The sequence below is a fragment of the Taudactylus pleione genome, unplaced genomic scaffold (genome assembly GCF_031769625.1).
Source record: "Taudactylus pleione unplaced genomic scaffold, aTauple2 ptg000265l, whole genome shotgun sequence".
NCBI classification, from domain to species: Eukaryota; Metazoa; Chordata; class Amphibia; order Anura; family Myobatrachidae; genus Taudactylus; species Taudactylus pleione.
In genome coordinates, this window is record NW_028284667.1 from 8,343,703 (window position 1) to 8,371,519 (window position 27,817).

General features: G+C 43.8%; 1 protein-coding gene across 3 annotated transcripts in view; it reads right to left on the minus strand.

Moving 5' to 3' along the window:
* Positions 1-27,817, minus strand: part of OFD1 (OFD1 centriole and centriolar satellite protein) — a 76,875-nt gene that overhangs the window by 39,227 nt on the left and 9,831 nt on the right. For all 3 annotated transcript variants that reach the window (XM_088481162.1, XM_088481161.1, XM_088481160.1), the window contains exons 6-10: positions 22,651-22,758; positions 11,382-11,518; positions 8,807-8,980; positions 4,494-4,600; positions 1,764-1,883 (exon numbers count right to left, since the gene is read on the minus strand). In XM_088481162.1, the coding sequence (XP_088337288.1) occupies positions 1,764-1,883; positions 4,494-4,600; positions 8,807-8,980; positions 11,382-11,518; positions 22,651-22,758 (646 nt within the window). The remainder of the gene's footprint in view (positions 1-1,763; positions 1,884-4,493; positions 4,601-8,806; positions 8,981-11,381; positions 11,519-22,650; positions 22,759-27,817) is intronic.

A 27,817-nucleotide genomic window follows, 5' to 3' on the forward strand; every position in this document is an offset into this window, starting at 1 on the left:
GATTTGTTCTTTATGCAATCCATGGTATACGTAATATTCGTCTCCAGCACCATATAGCAACAGCGTCAATAATCTTCCGATCTTGCTTCTTGACTATCCAGCTTTCACACCCATACGATGTTACTGACAAAACAGAGTCTGGTCTTTATATGCAACACAGAAAAACTTCTGGAGGGGTGGTGTTATCAGCGACCACATGCAATCAAGCTGGCACACAGAACTCCGAGCAGCCAGTTTAATGACTACTAAGAGTTCTGTCTGCCAGCAAGCACCCCTCCCTGCACTGCAATGGAAATGGGACATTTGACGGTGGTCCTGCCCCTTACTCTTTGTGTAGGGGACATATACACTTTAAATATCAAGTGCTCTTTACTTAGGGTATAATTTATATAGACTTTCTAGAAACATTATTAGATAGTCAGAGTTTTTCAACTCTGCATATTAATATGATTAGACAGTACTATACTGCATGCTAATAGTTTAAGTACAAATTCATCAAAGACAGACAGAATAGCACTGTACGTCCGGTGTCCATATATTCATTTGATATAGAAGACAGACTATTTACTTTGACCATGCAATAGCTTAAAAAGTCTCACCCACAATCTGGAGGATAGGTGAGGATGTGAATTTAAGAGACTTTGCTTTTAGATGTTTTTTCAGTGTTTCTTTGAAAGCCAACTGTGCCAGACTCTCTATTAAAGTCAGATGGTCTACATGCACTAAACCTCAGTTAGCTGTCCAGGCAGGATTACCAATTATATGTTATAGTGACCACCAGTTTCATATTATTTTTATATCATGACTAAGAAGTATAGAACGATATTGGTCCTGTACATGTAATGTAAGAAGCAAAGGAACCCAATTTTGTAATGTTTCAATCGAACAGCAGATTTAAAAAAACAAAACAAAACACACACAACAAGAACATAGTCTAGGGCTTCTCAAAACCATCTAGTTTACAACCTCTTAATAGCTAGCAGACAACTTCATAAACCTGCTTGGTACTAGATGCCTGTTAATGTGCACCATGTGTTTTCTTTTCTTGCAGCTGCTATTTGTTCTGCAGTGAATCTATTATAAAGCTGAGGGAATTACAGAAATAAAAGTACATTTAATTGTGCACCTCAAAATTACTATTTGAGCATCAGATGTATACAAAGTTGTCTTGTATAGGTAGTAAATTAGTCTTTGGAACACAAGTCTATCTTGTAAAGAATAAAGAGGAACAATTGCAATAAGTAAATGTTTAAAAGTACTACAGAACTGTAGCACATAAACCCTCTAACATACAGGGAGTTATTCTATGTCCACCTGAAGTAGCTCGGTTTGTGTAACATTAATAAATACTTTATACATGTAAACATTTCAAGAGATTATCAGAACTGAAGATCTTTAGGATAAAGATGAGGTGGGGTGGGGAGGGGATGGAGTTCTTTCAGTACACAGCAAACTTCCTATATGTAAACCTATGGACGGTTAATGCAGTAAGCCTCTTTTGGCAGAAATGTTTAAGAAGATAAATTCGCTAATGTTGAACATCTCAAATTCTGTTAAAGGTATGAAAACTTTACTTATATATTTAGAATGCCATGATTTAGATGTGGCATTATGTAATTTAGTTTTACATGTTCTTTAACTGCTTGAATACATGTTTCTGCACTATAATATACAAAAATAAATAGATTTAAAACTAAACGATAAGATAACGGTAGTTTTGATATTCAGGTAAATCGGAAATACAAGCAGAGAAATAGTCAGACCGTAATAGCTCATTTTTGAGCTTCTGTTCATATGTATCTTCAATATTCGTAACTTCCAGCTCTCGTTTCCTGAGCAACTCATTCACACTTTTGTTCTTCTCTTCTTGCAACTTTTGAGAACTAAAATAAAAAAATAATTAAAAAAGTGTTTTGATATCAACTGTATAAAAGAAACATGCACATGTACAGTTTAAAACTATTACTAGAGACAAAATCAGAAATCATGAGGTAAATTCAATTACTAGATTATTTTTCGGGTGGGTAAAATGTGATTTTAATGCTTGAATTGACTCCTGGAATTCTATTAGATCCCGTTTTATTTGCCGAACAATTATCTGTTTTCAGGCAAATACACATAGGATCCGTGATAAATTCAGGGATCCTGTGTGTTAATGCCGACGCCCACCCGAAAACAGATTATTTTCGGAGCCTGCTGAGCTCCTGAAAAGAAATGCCCAATACCTTAGCTATCAGCAGCCCAGCACGTGGGACATGGGAGACTGCTGCCACTGAGCAGCAGCAAGCAGCCTCCTCTCCTCTGCAGACCCCCACCCTGCATTTGCCCCTCACAGCACCGCTGCAAATATTTTTTCTTCTAAGGGTGGCTTGGCCACGCCCTGATAAATGCTGGCTTTGGGGCTAATTGAATTAGGCCGTGGTATCAATTAGCCAGTGGTAAAGTACCGCAGGTAATTGAATTTCCCCCTTAGTGGTAAAAAATGCTGTTCCACATAATATATTTACTTGGGCTCCTTTTGTGCGTCAAACGAAAGAGGAGGGAAGGAAGGTGAGAGTGGAAGGGAGGGAGGGAAGGAAGGCAAGAGAGGAAGGGAAAGAAGGGAGGGAGGGAAGGAAGGTAAGAGAGGAAGGGAGGGAGGGAAGGAAGGTAAGAGAGGAAGGGAGGGAGGGAAGGAAGGTAAGAGAGGAAGGGAAGGAGGGAAGGAAGGTAAGAGAGAAAGGTAGGTAGGGAAGGAAGGTAAGAGAGAAAGGGAGGGAGGGAAGGAAGGTAAGAGGAAGGGAAGGAAGGTAAGAGGAAGGGAAGGAAGGTAAGAGAGAAAGGGAGGGAGGGAAGGAAGGTAAGAGAGGAAGTGAAGGAGGAAAGGAAGGTAAGAGAGAAAGGGAGGGAGGGTAGGTAAGAGAGGAAGGGAAGAGGGAGGAAGGAAGGGAGGGAGGGAGGGTAAGAGAGAAAGGGAGGGAGGGAAGGAAGGTAAGAGAGGAAGGGAGGGAGGGAAGGTAAGAGAGGAAGGGAAGAGGAAGGAAGGGAGGGAGGGAAGGTAAGGGAGAAAGGGAGGGAGGGAGGGAAGGAAGGTAAGAGAGGAAGGGAGGGAGGGAAGGTAAGAGAGGAAGGGAAGAGGAAGGAAGGGAGGGAAGGTAAGAGAGGAAGGGAAGATGAAGGAAGGGAGGGAAGGTAAGAGAGGAAAGACAGACAGACAGACACACACACACACACACACACACACACACACACACACACACACTGGAGGACAGTAAATCAGGGAGTGTAGAAGTGCAGGCAGTGGGAATTTTGAGAGACATTTCATACACTCTGAGCAGCTCCCTCTCTATAGCCCCAGTCTGTAGAGCATCAGTTTTTTTTTTAACTAGGCCCCAAGAACAGAAGAGAGGACAAAAGGGGAAGAGGATGAGGTCCTCCAACAACAGTAACTAAGAAAGTGAGAGTTTCAGAGAGTTAATAGTGGGAATCCAGAGTCCTCCAATGAATTTCCAGAAAATTTCTTGTTAATGCAAATCTAAAAACACCATGTTCTCACATACATACAATTGTGGGACATTGGAACCATGGAGATGTCCAGCTGCACCTAAGGGAGGAGCTGCTCTGAGAAAGATGTGTGCAGAGCCTTCAGTCCTACTAACATCTTTGTATGCAAAAATACAGAAACTGTAAAACTTTATAAGTATGGACAGATGACCAGGTGGCTGCTCGATACAACTGCCTAGTGTGACGGCACTTCTGCCAGATTGGGGTGTCTACATCTGTACAGGTATTTCTGCTCCAATGTAAGCATATCCAATTACTGAAGTAATCCATTTAGCAATACAAGTACTACTGAGGATTGTCCTAAGGCCCCTGACAACATCCAATAAACAAAAGACCAACCTCAGCATAATGTCAGAATATCCTAATTGAGGTGGAAACTGGATACCACCTTAGGCTGAAAGGAGGATTTTGTCTATAGGATAGCCTTGAATTGCACACTGTAGAGAACACCAACAGAAAAGTTGTCTTCCAAGTAAGGAATCACAGCTGTACAAACTCCCAATGATTAAAAAAAAGGGTATGGAAATACTGTCAAGCCTAAGTTCAGGTCCCAGTGAGCTATAGGAGGTACCCTTGCTTTTCAGTTCTCCAACCATGGTACGAAGGTCATGGAGATTGCTAGAATATTTACTTCCACCCAGTGCATTATCGTTTTGGTTTCCTTCATGTGTCTCCTTGAGGTTAATGTATGTAGCCATAGTTGCCCTTTCTTGCCCTGACTACACTGTTTAACACTTTTTTAGGTTCCAGAACACTGATGGAGAAAACCTACATGCTACAGATGATACTGAAGAGCAACAGACCCCAGCACAAAAGGATGACATCCGTCATTATGATTTTCAGCCCCAAATGGTGAATGGTCAATGTGTCTGGGATTCTCACTATAGAGAGATTGCTTGGTGTGTACCTGTAGTTTTAACAAATAAATTAAATAAAAATTAACAATTTACAGCTCAAATGCCTCCACATGTTGTCGAAGATCCCTTTCTCTGCTTCGCACCACCTCAATCTCTTTCAGGAGAGTCTGTCTCTGAGCATATATCTCCTTAGATTCAATCTGTCAACAAAAAGAAAGTCTTGTTAGATTAAAATTAATGTGTTTGCTTAAAAGGAAGCACTCTGCTCAAGTGAGTGCCAGCTATTGGATAAGAACCCACATTTTCCATCACACTGTGGAGCGTTCGCTCGTAGCTGGCCGATTTTCGCCTTCTGCGCATGCGCGAACCAGTGCGAGAGATCGGGAAGTGTTCGCTCGCTGCGCATAGACAGCCCAACAGAGTAATGACAGGAGAAGCTGTTTGTGGGTGGTGACAGGGGCTGGCCATTAACAACGGGGAGAGGAGGTGCGAACGCTGGCGTGCATGAGCGTCTCCACGCCGTTTAAGAGGCGTGCATAATTAACAGACAGCGTCATTGTACACGTCACCTGGTTGTATTTCACACTGAAGTGATCGCAGTGCTTGCGGAAGAATATAATCAACCTCAAGCGATGCGATCGCATCCGATGGTGCTTGATGTACCAATGGTTTCAAGCACTTCCAGAAGATGACGTGTGCAAGTGGGCGTCTTATGAATAGCTGGTGAGCGTCTGCATACACTAAGTGATCACACACCAAGACATAGTGGGCGTGCTAATGCCTTGCCATGCGATCGCCTGCCTTGCTGGGCGTGTGCAGGATTTGCATACGCTGGGTGCGAGCAAACGCATCTAGCGATCGGGTCTGAATGAGCTCCTTAATACAATAGACCTCGTAATATGATCTCTGAGGACAGAGAGTGGACAAAAACTAGAAACACTAATATGAAAGTCTCTTGTTAGGCTTGTATGTACCATGGCAAGAAGCCTACTAATGTCTGGAATTGTGTAGGAGGGATGCAGCACTGTTCTTTCACAGGGAAGTCACACAACTGACATCTGGTTTGTATTTTTGGAGAACGCTGTCTCAGGTGTAGTTTCAGAATATCCCATACAACACCCAAACCGTGCCAGAAAAATGTGCCACACAATATTATGGAACCTAGAGATCCCCTCACTGGAGGAAACAGCTCATGGCTGTACAGTTCTTTAGGTTGGCACCACACATGGACAAGACCTTGTCAAGACCTGGAAGTATGATCCAACTAGATTCTAACCAAATCACCTTCCTCTGGTGCTTGACTGTCATGCATTGCCAGGAGTGAAGTGGTTTACGCACTGTAACCTAACTACAATATCCTGCATTATATTGTTATAGTCTAATGATGTTTTTCTTTCAGAGCTCCAGGCAAAACCTTAGACACCGTTGCTCATGATGCATTAGCATGTAGTTCAAAACTCTTACAAAATCCACCGCAATAATCCCCCCTCTTTCGAAGTCCCTGAGGTCATCTCTTGTAGCCATAATTAAAGGCAACACTAGAAGAGTATGAATCCATCCACACTAATTAGGGATAATGCGCCCGATTCATTAGGGATCGCAGCTGCAATTACTCACGCAGACCCACTGCGAAAATATGCTATTGTTTACAATCACAATGCCGTCGCAGCCTAACATAAGGACGCCCACTTCCCCTTACTCACATCCATAATACTTAGCAAAACAGCGAAACCATTGGTAGCATCCTATCGCAGCCTCACGCACAATTGCATAAAGTCAGACCTTACTCAGAAATTGCTAACCTCTTCGCATGCAGTGGGAGCTCAAGCTGCGTATACCGTCACGTTCAAACGCACTGACACGCCTGCATTTCGCCGATCAACCCCTCCCATGTCACCACCCCCAAACGCTCGATTCTTGTCAATCACTCTGCGATTGCAATGAGAGCTTCGCGCATGAGCACTGCAATGCATACACAGGTGCAGAACGCAACAATCATCTGCCTGCGTGTGTAATTGCAGTTGCAATCCATAATGACTTAGGCCCGATGATAGGGAATAAGAGTAGTTCAACCAACATAATGGCCCATTAACTAAATAAATGTATATAGCACTTGGTTAGTAGCGCTCCCGAGGTTCAGTATAATACAACAGGTAATATCAAATTATGAAGAGGCAAAAGGCAGAACTCTTATTCTGGGGTACACTTCTAGTAATCAGTGAAGTAAAAAATATACCAGATGGCTGGATTTGGGGAAGAAATTAAAGACCCATAGTATATAATAGGCATCATGCTTAAAATGACTGGTGGAGTTAATAGATACTGTGACCAAATTGTCCATTTTGCATCTTAAAATTACACAATCAATCTTGACAAAACTGTGACTGTGATTAATGAACTGTCTACTATTTTGATTTGAGGTGAATTGTTATCAAATGTAGATAACTTGCCTCTGCGATTGTATTACTCACTGCTTGCTGAACTATTGTAACACTGCTAGAAGTGTGTCCATTGCATTTTGCTCTAAAGCATTATTTCATATTGAATTATACTGTGATTTGGCTACTAACAGCTGAATTTGAGTATAATTCTATTTATTGGAGACTATTCATTTTAACTGTTACTTACAGTGATATTTTATAGAGTGATGCATTCAGTTTGTGATTGTGAATAGAAGAGAAGGCGGGTGACCTAATGCTGGGTACACAATGACAGATATATTGGCCGATCATTTGATCGGCCAATATATCTGCTGCCCGTTGGCCAGTGTGTACCTGCGATATGTCCGTGAACGTCGTCGTTCACCGTCATATTGCATTGGCTGCGCTGCACAGCCGATGGACAGATATGTCTGCAGACATATCGGTCCATCGGCAAGTGTGTACCGGCGTTCTGCAGACTGCCCGTACACACACAGCGGCAGCCGTGGGACACGCCCCCTGACCGCCAGGACCTGCAGCCAGACAGAGATGACGGCCGTTCAGTGTGTATGAACGACCATCATCTGCAGATATATGTGCAGATCACTCGATCTGCAGATCTATCTGTATAGTGTGTACCCACCTTAACGCTACACTGTGCCACCTAATCTGGCTTTTAAGATACATTACATCTATTCATTTCTGACTACACATTTTATATTCACTATATCTCTAATAAACTTATAATTGTGCAATTTCACTTCTATTTTTACATCAAAGGAGCCTATTAACTTTGCCATCCATACCTTATCTTAAGTATTCTTTTACAGGTATTTAATATTAAAATGTATGTTTTATTTTCTACTTCACTGAATGGTTTGCAATAAGTGTGCCCCAAAATAAGAGTTCTGCCTCTTCACAATTTGACAATTTATAAGCAACCAGGGCAGACCAGCATTTTGTATACAAGACCCTCATTATGCTGGACTGTTGCTTCCTTAATTATCACATGAGAACACCTTTGTTGAAGCACTCATCACTCAGTTACTGCTTTAAAAGCAGGGACATGTGTTTAGATTTGCCTTTAGCCATTAAGGAGAATGCTTCTATAGTGGTTTTCTACTGTAGTTCAGAATGAGCTGCACTACACTGATGAGTGCAGAGCAGACTGCAACAGAAGCTCAAATCATGCTCTAAAACCCAGAGGCAATGGCCACAGGGTTTTGTTTTCCAGAACTCCCTTTTTCTTTTCTAGAGGCTTCATAAGAAAACAGGTCAAAGGGTTCATGGTAAGTCCTCTTCTGGGGAGCTCTATATCATTTTAGACAGCACAAACTTATTGTCTTATGTGGACAATGCAAGCTATGAAATCAGTTTTGCATCTTCTCTCACTTTAGAGTCTAGTACAGGGCCTGTGGGCCAAATGTGGCCCTCTGTACAGACCACAGTTTGGAGTCTTCGATCCTCCGCTGCACCCCTGTACATGCACCAAGGCAAGTCAGGAGAGCTGTGAGCTTCCTACTTGAAAGACAGGCAGAGCAGAGTCAACAACTACTGAGTCGAAGCAGCCACCGTCTCAGGCATCAAGCCCCTAGGCCGTACCCAACCTAGCCCGGGGGCTCCCATCCAGCAGCAGAGCCAGACACAGGGTGGACAAGAACCAGAGACTGCTTCTGAGGAGAATATGGACTATTCCATGAGGAGGCTAGGGACCTGGGTAGTGAATGGGGCTTTTACCTGAGGGAGGACAGGCACTGGAGGCTGTATGTCAGGTGGAATCCTGTATGATTGGGTAGGGAGCACAAAATACAGGAACAGTATCTTAGGAGGAGGACAGATACCATAACCTGAGGATAATACAGACCACAGTCACTGTCTGAGAGAGGGTATCTGAGAACAGCCCAGAGACTCTCGTCTGCAGACAAAGTCACAACCCCACTGTTTGCATTAGTACAGCATCTCTCCGCAGTGAGTAAAATCGCTTACCTCCTGCTGAATCTGAAGTCTGTCTACAGCATTCTTCTCCCGCGACACTAATCCATCACATTTCACTTGATACGTTTTTTCCAGTTCTCTCCGTATATCAGAAATCTCCCTCTGGGACTTTTCTCTTTCTTCCAATTTTACTTTAGCAATTTCAACATCTTTGAAATGTTGCAACTAAAATAAAAATTGGAATTCAGTTTTACTAACTGGACAGTGTCATTTTTGCTTTCGTTATTTTGTTATGGAAATGGATATTGAATATGAGCCACTGATACAGTAGGCTATAGTGCCAATGTGCCAACAAGATGTATAGCTTTAAGAAAAGAAAACTTGGAGATAAGAGCACACAGTGCCAACATTTTCTTAACCCGTAATAATCTAGGTAGAGATTTTCAAATTTTTTCTATAAACGATCAATAAAACATATCAACACGGATTATTCATTACAAACTAACTTTTGTCTATACACCTCTGGAATTATGAATATGATTGGGAATACTGAAAAGTATATGGTATCTTTTCTGTTCCAAAAGCTTGCCCAGAGACAACATCAAACATAATGGATCAATGTGCTAATACATAAAATGTAGCATACAAAGTAAAATAAAAATCTAGAAATAATGTAATAAAAGAGATATTCACCAAGATAAAACTGACAAGACTTCACTAAAAATCTCAGCTAAAAGGTTTTATACTGTGAAGAGACAATCATAGTATCAAACACTATCTATATGATTTCTTGGTTTTGATGTACTGTAAAGATGCATACACACGTAACGAATTTTTGAACGATTTGTCGATAATGACGTCATTATCGTTAAATCGTTCAAAAAAATTGTTCAGTTTAAGAGTTATAACGATGAACAATAATCATAAATGCGCACTCCCGTTTGTAGTTATCGTTCATCGTCCATTTCAGACTGTCCAACATGACGATATTCATTAAGGGAAGGAACATGGGGCCTGATTCAGAGCCGTTCGCTATTTGCGGTCGTTCGTTCAAAAACAAGGGGTGGCTATTCAAATGATCCGTTCGCAAATTGCAGTCTGTTCACACCTCTAAGTCTGAACGAGCGTGCAAAACATACGCTCGTTTATTTGTTAAAAACGCCCCCTGGCCGCTCGCACCATACGTCATGTCCGCCATTTATTAGATTAATCGAGTACATCGACCAGCGTATGAACTGCTCGCTATTCTTGTGGTTGGTTTTTGCTACCACAATCTTGCGAGCAGTTCTGGCTATAAAATAACCCAGTGACGTGGTCAATGACGCTGCTGTATTAATTATGCACACCCATAAAACGCCCGTTTTGACCTTTAAGCACGCCTGCGTTCGGATCTCCACTCCCCATTTTCAAGCACCTTCCCCTGTTACCACCCACATACGCCTCATTCGCTATATTGCGAGCACATGAATTTCGGCCGCACTGACTGGTTCGCGCATGCGTATAACGATCCGTACGCATGCGCAGAAGTGCGAACATCGCTCGGAACGAGCGTACTGCCGCTAGCGAGTGGCTCTGAATGAGGGCCATTATTCATTACACTTCAAAAAATCGTTCACTTTTTCAAGGGAAATCTGGCAGAAAATAGTTGGTTACAAAATCGTTACGTGTGTATGCACCTTTAGTTACATTTTACTTGATTTACTAATAAGCAGATTGTGTTTATAATATTTTGTTGACTTTGGACAATCACTTAGCATGTGATATATTCTCTTATATACTTTTCTCTGGTAAACAGTGTGGTGTACTGGTACTCAAGGTATGGTGTTGCCGGCTGCCCAAAAGATTCACTAGCCATGGCATTATCGTATATATAAAATTAATTAGTCTGTTTGTTTGCCTGTCTGTCCGGTTATGAATTCGGACACCCCTGCTGATTGGGATGAAACCAACGTGTGGTGGTCCAGTTGGATCCTGGCCAGGATTTAGGGGGGTTAGGGTCCCAGTCGTACGTCCCATTGGTTTACGCTGGGCAGAGCGTTGAGCCGTGGACACTGGACAGAACTTTGACCCAGGGAGCCTGTTCTGGGCCTTCCACTGGATGGATTTGGATGATATCACATAATATGAGTGAAAACTTCAGAGAGCTAACTTTGGATCCTAGAAGATATACTAGGGGGTTGAGGTCCTGGTCGGACTTCCCGTTGGTGTAAGCTGGGCAGAACTTTGACCCAGGGAGCCTGATCTGGGCCTTCCACTGGATGGATTGGACGACATCACATAATAAAACTTAACTTGAAGATATACTATAAATCCGGGCAACGACCAGTACTTCAGCTAGTAACATATATGTTGATCTTACCACAGATGCATTCAGTATATAGCTATAATGGGCACTAATAAAAAAAAAAAAAAGGGGGGGTGTGTTAACTACACTGCGGTTGTAAACATGGAATAGTTAATTAAATATGTTGATAAAAATTACTCCCCAAAAATAGTATATCATAATTAAAAAATATATATATTTTTTCCCTTTCTTTAATGATGTGGAGCACTGTGCTAGAGACTGGCAATGTCACATTGTAGTGATTCTGGTAGAGTGCGCTGTTTCACTGTAGAACATACAAACCTTGTGAGACAGTTCCAGCTGGAGCTGTTCTGCAATTTCTCTGCGATATCCAGAGAGTTTTCCTTCCAGGGACTCAAATTTTGAGCGTTTTGGATACATTTCTTCAAACTGTTCATCAATAAATTTAAGTTTATCCACTATATAAATGAGAAGCAAAGATAATATGTCTATTAATTTAAGGCGAATATAAAAGTGTCATTTCAGAGATCGCTTTGAGTGGATATAAACAAAAATGAACACAAACCAACAGAATAAGCAGCTCCATAGGGTAAGTAACTACCAATGGGTGTGATAACACAAGAAAAATTAGAGATATGGTAAGAACTTACCTTTGTTATTTCTCTTTCTTCGAAGTCCATAGGGTCCACAGGGAGACCTTGAGGTATAGCTGGATCTGGATCCACGCAGTTAAAAGCTTTAGCTCCCAGGATGCACTCCGTTCATCCTCCTCTATACCCCGCCGCCGAGCCACACGCAACTCAGTTGGTAACTAGCTGGCCAGAGGAGGAAAAAAGAGACGGAAGACTGGAGCACTCGAGAATCACACTCACAGAAAGGGAGACGGAAAAACGGTGACCAGTAACACAGCCCATACGAAGCCAGGTGCGTCAGGGCGGGTGCATTATGAACCCTATGGACATCGAAGAAAGAGACATAACAAAGGTAAGTTCTTACCATATTTCTCATTTTCTTCTTCAGGGTCCATAGGCTTCACTGGGAGACTATGGGGATGTCCCAAAGCAGTCCTTTTAAGGGTGGGGACGCTCCTGCGCTGAGAGGAGAATCCGGCGCCCAAAGGAAGCATCCTGAGAGGCAAAGGTGTCAAAAAGTATAAGACCTCAGAAAGTTCTCGATGGAAGACCACGTGGCCGCCTTACACAGCTGAACAGCCGTGGCGCCAAGGCGAGCTGCCCACGAAGGGCCTACAGACCGAATAGAATGAGCTTTAACAGAAATCGGAACAAGCAGGCCCGCCTGTGTGTAAGCCTCTGAGATAGTCATACGAACCCATCTAGCCAAAGTTTGTTTGTTGGCTGGCCATCCCCTCTTGTGAAATCCAAAGAGTACAAATAAGGAATCCGATTTCCGAAGGGAACTAGTCCGTTCCACATAAACCCTGAGAGCACGGACCACATCCAATGAGGCCTCACCAGCCGAGAGGTCAGGTGACCGAAAGGCCGGTACAATAATTTCCTTATTAATGTGGAAATTAGAAACCACTTTAGGTAGAAATCCGGGGCGAGTGCGAAGCACAGCCCTGTCCTGGCGAAATATCAGAAAGGGATGACGACAGGAGAACGCCCCCAATTCTGATACCCTCCTGGCTGAAGCAATCGCCAGGAGAAAAAGAGACTTAGCCGTCAACCACTTGAGCTCCACCGAATCAAGCGGTTCAAAAGGAGGACCCTGGAGGGCCTGAAGAACAACCGCCATATCCCAACGCGCCACTGGGGGAAGAAAGGGAGGCTGAATCCGGAGGACACCTTGGAAAAAAGGTGCGGATATCCAGAAGCGGAGCTATCTGTCGCTGGAACCACACAGACAGTGCAGATACATGCACTTTTAACGAGGCCAGGCACAGGTCCAAATTAGCCTGAAGGAATGCCAAAATCCTAGAAATACAAAACACCTGAGGGTCGTAATTTCTTGAGCTACACCACTGAAAATCGGTATGCCACACTCTGTGGTAGATCCTGGCTGAGGCAGGCTTGCGTTCCCGAAGCATCGTGCTGATGACCGAGCTAGAGAAGCCCTTGGACCTTAAGATGGATGTCTCAAGAGTCACGACGTCAAAGACAGACGACCCAGATCCGGGTAAAGGCAAGGACCCTGAGACAACAGGTCCGGATGTTGAGACAACAGGTCCGGACGTTGGGGCAGCAGGAACAGAGTGTCGATGGAGAGACACCGAAGATCTGAGTACCAAGGACGTCTGGGCCAAGCCGGAGCCACCAGCAGGATCGTGCAACCGTCCTGCTTGAATTTCCGAAGAACTCGAGGAAGCAGGGATATTGGAGGAAACAGATATGCAAACTGGAAGGTCCACCTCACCGACAGAGCGCCCACCAAGCTTGCTTCGGCATCTCTTGTTCTGGAGCCGTACACTGGCAACTTGTGATTCTGACGGGAGGCCATGAGGTCCACCTCTGGGAGGCCCCATTTGTCCACAAGGAGTTGAAACACCTCTTGGTGAATAGACCATTCCCCTGGATGCATGTCGTAATGGCTGAGGAACTCCGCTTACCAAATGAGGACTCCTGTAATGAACACTGCCAAAATGGCCGGGAGGTGGCACTCTGCCCAAGACAGGAAGCGTGACACCTCTGTCATCGCTGCTCGACTTCGAGTGCCCCCTTGATGGTTGATGTACGCCACCGTGGTGGCGTTGTTTCACTGAAGCTGCATGGCTTTTCCCTAGAGAACTTGTCAACTGGAAAGCCCTGTACACGGCCCAAAGTTCCAGAATGTTGATTGGGAAAATTGCTTCGTCCACTGTCCAACGACTCTGAAGTGAGTGCGGACCTGTCACTGCGGCTCAACCCCGAAGACTGGCATCTGTTGTCAGAAGAACCCAGTCCGGGATCCAAAAGGAGCGATCCTTGGTGAGATAATTTGTCTGAAGCCACCAAGACAGAGACAGGCGCACCTCCGGAGACAGCACCGGCATCTGAGTCCTGAGCCGGTGCAGTAACCTGTTCCATTTGGATAGGAACAGCCCCTGCAGGGGCCTGGGATGGAACTGGGCATATTCCACCATGTCGAATGTGGATACCATAGATCCTAGAACCCGCATTGCCGAGTGAACCGACACCCGGCAGCTGCTCAGGCAACTGCGCACCCGCAGAGAGATCTTTTCTGGGGTTAGAAAGATCCTCTGCTGATGAAAATCCAGAAGGGCTCCCAAATTAACCATCCTCTGTGAGGGAATTAGGGAGGACTTTTTCCAGTTTATCAGCCACCCGTGCGCTTGCAAACAAGCAATCGTCAGGTGCAGATGCTGTAGAAGTACCTCCGGAGAGCTTGCCAGCAAGAGGAGGTCGTCGAGAAACGGGAGAAGTCGTATACCCTGACTCCGCAGATGGGCTGCCATGACAGCCATAATTTTTGGTAAATACCCTTGGAGCCATGGAGAGGCCAAAAGAGCAGTGTCTGAAACTGGAAGTTTTGCTGCAGTAAAGCAAACTGCAGATACCGCTGGTGGGAAGGAGCTATGGGAACATGTAGGTATGCATCCTGAATGTCCAGTGATACCATGTAATCCCCAGATTCCATAGCCAGAATGATGGATCGCAAAGTTTCCATCCTGAAATTGTGTCTACAATTTTGTCCAGGTCTGGGCCAAACAATATCTCCCCATTGAAGGGCAAGGCCTCCAGGCCCTTTTTGGAATCAGCATCGCCCTTCAGGAGCGTAACCACAAAGAGCGGCGGACACGGCTGCGGCCGAGACTATGGAGGTCAGTAGACTGGCATCCAAAGCCGCCTCACCAATATAAGCGGCTGCATCTCTCATGTGGCCCACTAAAGATCTTTGAGCCTCAGGAGCCTCCTCAGGGTAGGTATCTTTTAGAAAGGGAGAGGGAAAGTATTGTGTCTTTGTTGGCGCACGTATGGAAAAGATTTTATAACAATTAAAATATAACTTTTATTATGCAAACATTAAAAAATTCACTTCGCCGTCTTAGTGAAATATTCCATGAAAAAATAAAAAATATTGAAACAAACGTGTATCATAAATTATTATTGATATTAAATTATTGATAGTACATGTGTCTCCATGTCCTTATTAAGTTGTGTTTCATTTAGCCTCACATTTGCCTCATACAATTACAATCTCAAATGCACCATGTCTGTTTAATTGTGAACGAACCATTCACTCAGTTAGTGGTGTTATATTGCCATCTATTAAGTATAGTATGTAATTGCACTGTATCAGTCTTATGTTTAGAAAGCAATTGCAACTGATTAATACTACAACATTCACAGCGCCCTCTATAGGAGTAAAGTGTCTGTATTTGTAGAATTTTGTCACATGAGAACATGTATACAATTCTTAGTACAGAACATTATGCCCCCTATTGGAATGAAATATATTCAACCATATAATTGCAAGGGCTGTGTATATTATAGAGATGGTTCATTATTCAGTATTCTTTATTACAGCGCCCCCTATAGGGATATATAAAAATTGTATTGTAGGTACTGTTGTTTCAGTGCCCCTATAGGATTACTAGATTAGTTAATGAGCCATATCTCAATTACAGATAATGGGTATTATCGTATATGGTAGATTGTAAGCTTGCGAGCAGGGCCCTCTTACCCTTATGTATGTCTTTTATGTATGTACGTATGTCTTTTACAACCCAGTATAATGTTAATTCAAATTGTAAAGTGCAAAGGAATTTGCTGCGCTATATAAGAAACTGTTAATAAATAAATAATAATGAAGTTGTGTAACAATAGGCGATCCCACCACAGCACCACCTATAGGAAAATCTAGGTGTATTAGTTATTGTATATTATATAGAACTGCAGTATTAATGTGTTGAGAGCAGCCAACTGTTACAATAGCTAGTTAGTATGGTTGTCACTGAATGCTAGGAATATTTATGGGGTACATGATGCTAGGAATATTTATGGGGTACATGAAATGCACAGTTACGCCATAGATCGCAAAATTGGTCGTAGCTAAAACAGATAATGTGTTGCACAAATTAACTATACCAATAAACTTTGTTTATGATAATATAAGAAGTATTGCGCGTTAGTTGTAACACCTCCTACAGGAGTATATATGCTCTGTTAATAGTTTCCCCTATAGGGCTGCAGAATTTCTTCCTAAATTACAGTGCTGGGTTAATCGATGTGCATTCCACTAATTACTCACAACAGGTTGGTTATCACACATAACAGATGGTCTATTACACAGTCAACTTTGTTGATAAAAATTGTTATAGCACCCCCTATAGGAGTACATCAAACTCAGTACAGTTTAGTAATGTTATTATAGCTCCCCCTATAGGGCTGCAGAGTTTATTGCTGAATTGCAGTGATAAGCTACTTAGTATACATTTCACTTAATACTCAGGCTAATAATGCCAAAATAGTAGTGCAGATGATAGAGAGTTTTGCCTTGGTTCATGTCATTATTTCCACTGTACAATATCCTAATCTCTTGGTACAAAGTAATGGAGGTAACTCATTCTGTCATTTCTATCACAACATAGACAACATTAGCGGCAAGGCCGCACACGCCGACGTACGTTTAACTAACACTTGAAAGAAACATAAGTAACTGTGCATTTCATGTACCCCATAAATATTCCAAAAACTGGATAACATTCAGTGACAACCATACTAACTAGCCAACTGGGTCGTAACAGTTGGCTGCTCTCAACGCACTAATACTTCAGTTCTATATAATATACAATAACTAATACACCTATATTTTCCTATAGGTGGTGGTGTGGTGGGATCGACTATTGTTACACAACTTCACTATACAGGATAATACCCATTATCTGTAATTGACTCATTGACTAATCTTGTAATCCTATAGGGGGCACTGAAACAACAGTACCTACAATACAATTTTTATATATCCCTATAGGGGGCGCTGTAATAAAGAATACTGAATAATGAACCATCTCTATAATATACACAGCCCTTGCAATTATATGGTTGAATATATTTCATTCCAATAGGGGGCATAATGTTCTGTACTAAGAATTGTATACATGTTCCCATGTGACAAAATTCTACAAATGCAGACACTTTACTCCTATAGAGGGCGCTGTGAATGTTGTAGTATTAATCAGTTGCAATTGCTTTCTAAACATAAGACTGATACAGTGCAATTACATACCATACTCAATAGACGCAAAACATAACACCACTAAAGGTGCCCATCCACTACAAGATCTGAAAACGACTGCACGATTACGACATTGTAATCGTGCAGTCGTTTGTCAGTCTGTGATGAGCCTGCACTAAATGAGCAGTCGGTCAGTGTAGGCACAATCAATCATCCGCAAACATGCTGAACCTGACGTTATCGTTGGTTTGTCCAGCATGTTTGCAGAATGATAGATGTCTAAAACTATAGCGGGCAAACGATATATGAACGATAACGTTCAATCGCTCACATAAATCGTCTAGTGGATGGACACCTTGACTGAGTGAATGGTTCGTTCACAATTAAACAGACATGGCGCATTTCAGATTGTAATTGTATGAGGCAAATGTGAGGCTAAATGAAACACAACTTAATAAGGACATGAAGACAAATGTACTATTGATAATTTAATACCGATAATAATTGATGATACTCGTTTGTTTCAATATTTTTTATTATTTTTCCATGGAATATTTCACTAATAAGGCAAAGTGAATTTTGAAAGTTTGCATAATAAAAGTTATGTTTTAAATGTTATAAAATCTTTTCCAAATGTGCGCCAACAAAGAGACAATACTTTCCCTCTCCCTTTCTGTAAGCTTCTATTTATTGTCCTTGGCAGCACCCCCACAGACTGATTTCATATGTGTTATAAATTATCTAATTGAGGCCAATACTTAAACATTTCTTTTGCCCTAAGCCTAGTGCAGAGGTGTCTCCCAAGACCCTTATCCCTAGTTTAATAAGGCATCTTTTAGCACATTGACCCAGCTCTCAATGGCCTTGGCCACCCATGAGATAGCCATGGACAGACGGGCCACAGCTCCTGAAAGAGAATAAATCGATTTCAGGCACGTCTCCACCTTCCTGTCCGTGGAATCCTTCAGGGACGAAATGGAAGGCATAGGGAGTGTAGCACTCTTGATTAGACGAGTAACATGAGAATCTACCGCAGGTGGCGATTCCCATTTCGTGCAATGACCTGCAGGGAACGGATAACTTGAGGCCAAACGCTTTTACGGTTGATACAGATTACTAGGTGATTGCCAGGCCTCCGCCATGTGGTCTGTCAGCTGGTCAGAGAGAGGGAAAACTGCCGAAGTCACTTTTGCCTGTTTAAAATCAGGGTATTTGGATTTAGGGGCAGGAACGTCATCCTCTATATCAAGTATGGATCGAACCGCCCTTACCAAAGCTGGCACATTAATAGTTGATTTAGGTTCCACCTCCCACCAGGGGAATCAGAATCAGACCCCTCAGGCATTTCCCCATCATCTGATGACACGTCCGTGTCTGAAAGTTGCGTGGACTGGGATGACATAACAGGGCATTTAGAAGCCTTCTGAAGTTTTTCACTCCGTAGTATGGTCTGAAAAGCCATAGACAAAGCTGCCAGACTCTGTACTAAACTAGAAAACACATCCACTCAAGGTGGTTGGTCCAGCTTGCGGAAGCCCCTGAAAGGGAATGACAGACTGTTGAGGTACAGGAGGAGACTGCATATAGAGCGGTAACCCCTGATCAGGAGTAATAGTCTGAGGCCCAGGAGTAGACTGCACTAATTGCGGGATACCCTGAGAGGGGAGGATGGCTGGTTGGGGTAACCCCATATGGGGCAAAATGTCCGGGACTGCTAGGTGATCCGCAAAATATAGGCCAGCACCTGAGAAAAAACCTCCCATGGAGGGTCCTGTCCCATTGAGGGACAAGGCAACTGATAGCACCTCACACATAGCCCATCCTGAAATAAGTCCTCCTTTCCAACCCATGCAGGAGAGCAGAATGGGTGCAGCGGAGCGCTCGACCTCCTTGTCAGACATGTCTGACCAATATATATATATATATATATATATATATATATATATATATATAAAATCTGGAAGCGCCAGACTGGGTACCCACAAGTATACAACACACTGGTCGAACAATATGGCACCATGCAGCACACAACCATATGTGACAGACCTCACAAATACTTGAGTTTATATATGTGAGATCAAAGAAACCTCCCTACACACACCTGTCAGGGCTGTAGGAAAAGGAAAGGGTTTCAATGCTAGAATGATGGACCGAAGGGAATCCATGTGAAATATGCGAATCCGAAGAAATTTGTTCAGGTGGTTCAAATTGAGGATGGGTTGAAAGGAACCGTCCGGCTTTTGAACCTGAAAGAGGATTGGCGTAAAAGCCCAACTCTCTCTGGGACGGGGGAACAGGAATAAAGACCCCTGAGGCCATGAGAGAGTGAATAGACTCCCTGAGAACTTCTGCCTTTTCTTGCTGTGTAGGAAGGCCGGTGGAAAAGAACCAGGAAGGCGAACGATGGCGAAATGTGAGAGCGTAGCCTGGGGACACGACTCCTCTGACCCAAGCATCTGTATCCACACTGCTGAAAAAACGAAGAAGCCGGCCTCCCACTCAGAGGTCCCCCGGAGGAGGCTCTCCCCATCAAGCTGCCACTCCAACGTGTGCAACCATAGTAACCGAGTCACCTCTGTGTGCACCGGAGGAAAGTCCTTCCTCCAAAGTGACTGCCCAGCGGCCCACAGCTTTAGTCACCCAAGCTGATGCCAGGGCTGGACGAGACAGAGCCTCTGCATTCATATAAATGGTTTTTAAGAAATTCTCCAGCTTCCTGTACGTCGGATCGAGATGCCGTGCTAGGGATATATAGGAAAGATGACCTAATTAGCCAATTAATGTGGGCATCCACTGGGGGAGGAAACTCCCACTTAGCCCTATACGATGTGGGGAGAGGGTAAAAAGGAACAACACGCTTGGAAACCTCCTAGTTCTTCTGCGTAAAGACGGAAATTCAGCCACTGCCTTTTTAGGTCGGCGCCTTGGATCTAGGAGGTTGCTCCGAGTCCTCCACTAGAAAAATAGCTTTCACTGCCCTGATAAGAGCCTCTATGAGTAATGGGTAACAGAGCCTCCTCTGGGACAGAAGATATCTCCACATCTGAAACAATGGCAGCACTAGCCTCACCATCTGAAGATATCTCTGAATCCAAACCTCCGCCAGATAACGTAGGGGAACTTTCTCGTGGAGCATGTCTATGCCTAGGATCCCTATCCTTATCAAGCATCTGCTGAAAGGACATGGACCCCTGAGCCAACCCCTGTACTGACTGTGCAAAAGTCTGCATCCAGGGTGGTTCAGCCATGGGAAGTTGTGACACAGCAACAGGGACAGTCATGCGGTCTACAAACTGTGACATTACCAGAGTCAGTCATGACGCCCAAGCCGGTTCTTGACTAGAATCCATGGGCGCAACCACCTGTTGCAGGGCCCCAAAGCAACTGACACACAGGCCATCATGCTCTGGATCCTGTGGAGAAATTACATTAAGACACTTATATGCTGTACTCACCCCTGCAAGGGATGTCTCTCAGTGATCAGTAACAGCAGGTACAGACACACAAGTAAAAGTACACTTACTCACAGGCACGCAGACCTCTCAATGCATATAAATGTGGGTTAATTAAGCTCAACAAACCAGCCCAAAGAGCAGGAAGCAACAAAGAATCAAGCACAGCTGCTGGGAGCAGGCTGTCAGAGGAGACAGGAGCGCAGCTTCTCTCTCCAACGCAGGGGCAGGCAATGCTGCAAAATGGCCGCTCAGCGTCTGGGAGGGGGAGGAGAGAACGGAGGATCTGTTTGGAGCTTACTGGCCGCAAAGGGAAAGCGCACCCCAGGGATGGGGTACAGGCAAACAAAGAAGCGCCAGCCCCCCCCCCGTATGGCATAACCATCAGGGAACATGACCACCGCTGCTATGAAGCAGCCCCTGCACCATATAGTAATCCCTGGTGGTCTAGTGGTGAGCGCGGTTTGACCAGAAGCCCCCACCACCAGCGGTCTCCTGCTCTGGTGGTGACAGCCGCGAACCCGTCATTTCACCTGGTTTTTCCCGCTGAGCGCCAGCTGCGGCTTGCGGCTCCACATGTGTGGGAGTCCGCGGCCAAAGTCACTGACCCAGTCACCAGTGCAGCGCCCACTCAGGAAAAACGAAGTTAAAATAAAATTAATAAAATAAACTGCGGGGGACCACCTAAAACAGCCCCCCTATAATCTGGTGCCCAGCAGACACCAAACTCAAACTGAGCGCCTCTGGCTGGGGGCGGGGTAAAGAGGAGAGGAGCCTGGGCTTGTGAGTATTTACACTATTTGGTGCCCAGACTCAACTCCAAGCTATACCCAGTGTCATCCCTGTGCCCCCTAGTGGAGGAAGAAGAAAATATTTTTTCCTAATAGGTATATGGTATATCTGATCCAGAAACCAGTTATCTATGAAGGTGTGAAAACCAGAAACAAAAGAAATAAAGATTTGCTGCTGTTTGTTAGTAATAACAGGCATACAGAAATGGCTACAGAAGGTTTCTTCTTACAAACACTGTGGGGAGTAATGTTAAACATCATACTAAGGACATACTAAAAGCAATGCAAGGTGACGAGTGGAAATATAAAGGTCACTTTTAAATTGAATCACAATGTATTTCGGCATGGTGCTGGTGGAGCTGCTTCTGAGTAGGGAGCAAAGCAAAAAGAAAAACAACAAGTAACTTTGCCTTTGGACAAACCATGTTGCAATGGTTTTAAACAGGGTAAATACTCGCTGCTTTTGCATACAGCCCACACATTCTGGGCAGCTTTATTTTTACACTGCAAATTAGATTTGAGTGCTGACATACCCCTTTCACATCTAAATCTCTCTGCACCATTTAAATCTCACTCATCTGCATTACATCATGGTTTTACCAAGGTACAAAGGTACTTGCTGTTTTTGCTTTGCTCCCAACTCTGAATCAGCCCAGGCATTATATATAATAGATCCCAATGTTGTAATTATAGAATACAAACACAAAAGGGATTGTCAATTTATAATAATAGTCTGACCACAGGGGCGTATCTTTAATGGGTGCATGGCACACGGGCCCCTGGGTCCAGGGGGGCCCCACACCGCACACCCTGCACCCATAGTATTACTTACCTCTCCGGAGTCCCACGTCGGCGCGGGGGTCCGGCGCTTTAAAACGACAGGAAAATGTCTGCTGCTGCCATTTTCCCGTCATTTGCGCATGCACAGTACATGGTAAATGGCCGCCGCAGCCATTTTCCCGGTGATCTGCATGTACTCTATAGACTCTTGGCGCACTCTAGTGCCCAGAGTCTATAACTCCGGCGCAGGCCGCGCACAGCTCAGTGCACTGCCAGCCGCTGGACAGAGAAGAGGGGGCCCATGTCGGAGACTGCACCCAGCCCCTTCCACTCTAGAAACGCCCCTGTCTGACCACTTCATTATAGTTTATTCTATATGGTTTATTTTCAGTTTATGCTTTCGCTCTCTTTCACAACAGAAACAGGAAATACCGATTGAATCTTTGTAGGGAGATGTTGTGACTGTTTGGGTATCAGCATCTCTGCCATCTTTATCCAGGTAGTAATCTATCAGCTCTTTCAGGATTTGTAAAAGGAAACCTATAAAACATAATAAATAACAAATGATTATATTGTAAGTTGATAGGGGATTGACTACATATGTTTTGGGACTGCCCAGCCATAAAACTTTGTTTTCATAGAAGGGACCAACTTCATAACACAAGTAACGTGGTCTATATGTTATGTGTTAGAGTTATCCCCCCAAAGTACAGAGAAAAACAAAAAATGGAATAATCCCAAGGCAAAAAGGCTACTATGCAGCCCCTTGTATTGACTAAGGACTACTAAATCCTCAAACTACAGTACACATATACCAACACTTACAAGATGCAGGCCCTCAGGAGTGTTCCCGATTGGTATTAGGACACAGTCTGCTACAAAAGAATGTCCCAAATTCTCTGATATAGATGGAATAGAATCAATCTCTCTCCACATTTGATGATGGTGGCTAACAATCACCCTCAAGTGCACTAGAAATAGTGTGAAAATAGTGAAAATAGTGTGAAAAGACAGATATATGATGAGTGCTGTTTGTGCCTTTAAGTATTAAGCTTACATCATGCAACCTTGCTCAATACATATAGCAGGTTCTTTACAGACACAGAAAAAGTAAAGCGACAGATGAACAAATGTGACCACGTCCCTTAGGTATTCTGCTTACTAATAATAAACTTGAATCATGGCTCAAAGCAGGTTCTTTTTTCAAAGCACGCAATCCAATACTCCAAAGATCCAGACAAGTCATATAGCGGGTAAAATAATTATTGAACACATCAACATTTTTCTCAGTAAATATATTTGTAATGGGGCTATTGTAATGAAATGTTCACCAAATGTCAGCAACAACCCATGCCATCCACACATGCAAAGAAATCAAACCACAGAGGTCCATAAATTAAGTTATGTGTGATAATGTGAAATGACACAGGGAAAAAGTATTGAACACGCTTAATGAAATTAAATTTTTCATACAAAAGCATTTGTTGGTAATGACAGCTTCAAGATGCCTCCTGTATGGAGAAAGTAGTCGCATGCATTGCTCAGGTGTGATTTTGGCCCATTCTTCCACACAAACAGTCTTCAAATCTTGATGGTTCCGTATGTCTCTTCTATGAACTCTGATCTTTAGTTCTTTCCATAGATTTTCAATTGGATTCAAGTCAGGTGACTGACTGGGCCATTCTAGCAGCTTTATTTTCTTTCTCTGAAACCAATTGAGAGTGTCCTTGGATGTGTGTTTGGGATCATTGTCCTGCTGAAATGTCCACCCTCATTTCATCTTCAGCATCCTGGTAGATGGCAGGAGATCTTTATCAAGAATGTCTCGGTACATCTTTCCTTCAAGCATATGAAGTATGCCAGTACTGTATGCTGAAAAACAGCCCCACACCATGATGTTCTCACCTCCAAACTTCAGTCGGTATGGAGTTTTTGGGGTGATGTGCAGTGCCATCATAATTTTGGCCCCGCCCCCTGCTTCACAATGCATATATTATCGGCATTGTGTAGCGGGGTCGGGGTTAAACCGACGCGATCACGTGACCCCGCCCCCACCACAAGTGCCCGTCACCCGCCTGGCCACTCCCCCTTGTCCCGGCCACGCCCCCGGCAGGTATGAGTATATTACAATGTTTAATAGACCAACATTGATCAAAAACAATAAAAATATGTAAGTAGTAATAACAGAATGATTCACTTCCTACTGGACACTTCCTAATGTACAACAATCACAGTGGACTCAGATGGAGACTCGGGTGTAAGTCACTCTGTGGCGTAGCGATAGAGTTCCGAGGTAGGTGTAGCCCTTCAGCCGAAGCCTTTTGACTAATAGTTTTTAAGTCTATTATTTGTATTTAGCCACAATCATCGAACGTGGAGAAAGACAGAGGGCCTGATTCAGACCTGCTCGCAAGCGGGTCGATGTTGCCCTAGTGCGCATGCGCACGACGGAGGCTGCTCCGTTGTGCGCATGCGCGAGACCCGAATAACGACGGCCAAGCCGTCGTTATGAGTCTCGCACCAAAGGGGGCGTGCTGTCGATGGTGATTGACAGCACGCCCCCTTTGGTGGACGTGCCGGGGGCGTGGCTGCCCAGAGGGCGGCGTTCCTATGGGAACGCCTACAGTCTGGGGCCGGCCCCACTGACATCACTAGTGATGTCAGTGGGAGTGCTTTTGGCTCTGACAGAGCCAAAAGCACTCCTGGGCTTGCAGAAGCGAGACCCTACCGCAGGGTCTCGTCGCAAGCCCGATGGTCACCATGGTCTTGACCATCGCTTCCATCATTTTGGCCGCTCGCTATAGCTGTGGGTGGTCACCCACAGCTAAGCGAGCGGCCAGGAGGCCGCTCCAAAATGAAGGAGGGACGGCCCTGATTCAGAGCGAGCGCTCTGTCAGAGCGTCCGGCTCTGAATCAGGGCCTGATTCTATTTCATTTATAGCAGAGGATTTGGGACATTATATTGCTTCCAACGGTCATAATACTACTCTGGAACACTACTGAGCCCCTGCTTTTTTCATTAATTATATATGTAAAAGTACACAGAAGGTTTGCAATGGAAATAGAAGGGCTTGTATACTCAATTCATAGATTAAATTGTCCATATATTCCTCCTATGTATTTTGTGTAAACTGCTGGATTACTGTATATATATTACATTATTGTTACTGATGCTATACGTCCCTTATCATCTGCTTTGCTCCCCTCTTTCCTATGCTTTTTATAATCTTTATCTACATAAATTAATAAACCAAGGGGAAAAAAGTTATATAAAACGATAAATGGACAGAAAATTATGTTTTATTATATATTTCTAAACATTAAATATAGACAAATAACTTTACCTACTCAAGCTTCTTATATTTCATTGGGTATCCAAAATTAAATTTTTGAAGATTTAAACTAATCACTTTACTCTAACAAGTAGAAAAAGAAACAAAGTAAAAGAGAATTTTTGTTACTCCCAATTAAATACATTTCTATGAATCCATCTGGGAACACTGCTATACCTTGGTCTGTAGAGGGCGCTGTGTCCTTGAGCAGGCACTACCGCAAACATAAAATTTCTTTGCCGACATCTCCTCCCCCTCTACACCCCTCCACCAATCGGCCTTCAGTTTATAGTTAATAAACGCCATAGGAGAGCATGCAACTATCAGAACAACACTCAGACAGAGTGAAAGAAGTGACGTGAATGCAGTATCCCCCAGATTAATTTAGAGAAACTTATTTAACAGCGAGTATCCAAAATCTTCTTTTCCCTTACATCCTATCTGGGGGACACTGCTTTACCTTGGGGACATCTCGTCCAAAACAGACATCTTTAGGTACAGAAACATTACAATTGCAAACTTAGTAATGGTATGAATGGATGATCAGGTGGCCGCCTTGCACAACTGGTCCATAGAGGCGCAATGCCGCGCTGCCCTGGAAGAGCTTGCCAATCTGGTAAAGTGAGCCACAATGCGACGGGGAACTGGAGCACATTCCCATAAAGAAGTCTGTCAGATGGTAGCCATGATACATCGGACCACTGACTTTGGCACTGTTTTGTCACCAATCATCCTCTCTTATGTGCATCATAAACCACCAGGAGGCTAGCAGTCTTCCTTAAAGGAGCTGAGAAATCAACATGGATCAGTAAATCTCTAAATCACATCAAGAAGAAGTACAAAGTCACCACTTCTAGATGCGCAATCTGGACCTTGAGCGGGAGTAACAATATCCTGGTTAAAATGGAATCTGGAAGCATCCTTCGGCTGAAAAGGCCAATTACGTAGGACATTTGTATCTGCATAAAAGACCAGGTAAAAGACAAGGTAGCCAATTTAGATACCCATCTAGTTGAGGCAATAACCAACAAAAAAGGATATCTTCTCAATAAGGAATTTAAAGTCAACAGAGTCAAGTAGCTCAAATGGAGATTTCTTTAATGCAGACAGGACCAAATTTAGGGCCTGATTCAGAGCCGGACGCTATTTGCGCTCGCTCGATCAGGAAAAAGGGGTGGCTATTCAAATGAACCGTTCGCTCTTTGCGGTCTGTTCACGCCTCTAGGTCTGAACGAGCGAACAAAACATGCGGTCGTTTTTTTGTAAACTACGCCCCCCGGCCGCTCGCATCCTATGTCATGTCCGCTATTTATTAGATTAATCGAGTACATCGACCAGCGTATGAACTGCTCGCTATTCTTGTGGTTGGTTTTTCCTACCGCAATCTTGCGAGCAGTTCTGACTATAAAATAACCCAGTGACGTGGTCAATGACGCTGCTGTATTAATTATGCACACCCTTAAAACGCCCATTTTGACCTTTAAGCACACTTCACTTCCACTCCCCGTTTTCAAGCACCTTCCCCCGTTACCACCCACATACGCCTCCTCCTGTCACTCAAAATAGCAGGCATTCGCTATTTAGCGAACAAACGATTTTCGGCCGCACTGACTGGTTCGCGCATGCGTATTACGATCCGTACGCATGCGCAGTTGTGCAATCATCGCTCGGAACGAACGAGCAGCCGCTTACGAGCGGCTCTGAATCAGGCCCTTAGATCCCATGGAACAACCGGACAAATATGGGGTGGTTGAATGCTGACCAATTTCCATCTAAAGAAAAATAGACAGAGCTGAAACTTGAGCCTTAAGGGAGGCTAGCTGCAAGCCACTGTCCACATCATCCTTTGAGAAAGACAAGAGGCAAGCCAATCTGGAAGTAGTTTGAACCTTTATCCTTTTCACACCAAGAGATGAAAATCTTCCACACTCTACAAATGTTTTTGGAAGAGCCTTGATTGTGGTCTGAATGATTGGTTCAGAAAACGATTTAGCCTAAAGAATCATGGCTTCAACAGCCAAAAGTAGCTGAAAAAAAGGCCCTTGCCGAGAAAGTCCTTTTTCAGAGGCAGCTTCCTCGGTGGTCCTACCACCAGGTTTATGAAATCAACTAATCCAAAGTCAGTAGTATCACTGGACCCCCTCTTTCTTGACCTTCTTAAGCAACGGGGGAAGAATGGGTATTGGCGGAAAAAGATAGTAGGTCCAGCAATGTAAGCGTTATGGCATCCAATAGGACTGCCTGCAAATCCTGTGTTCTCGCACAGT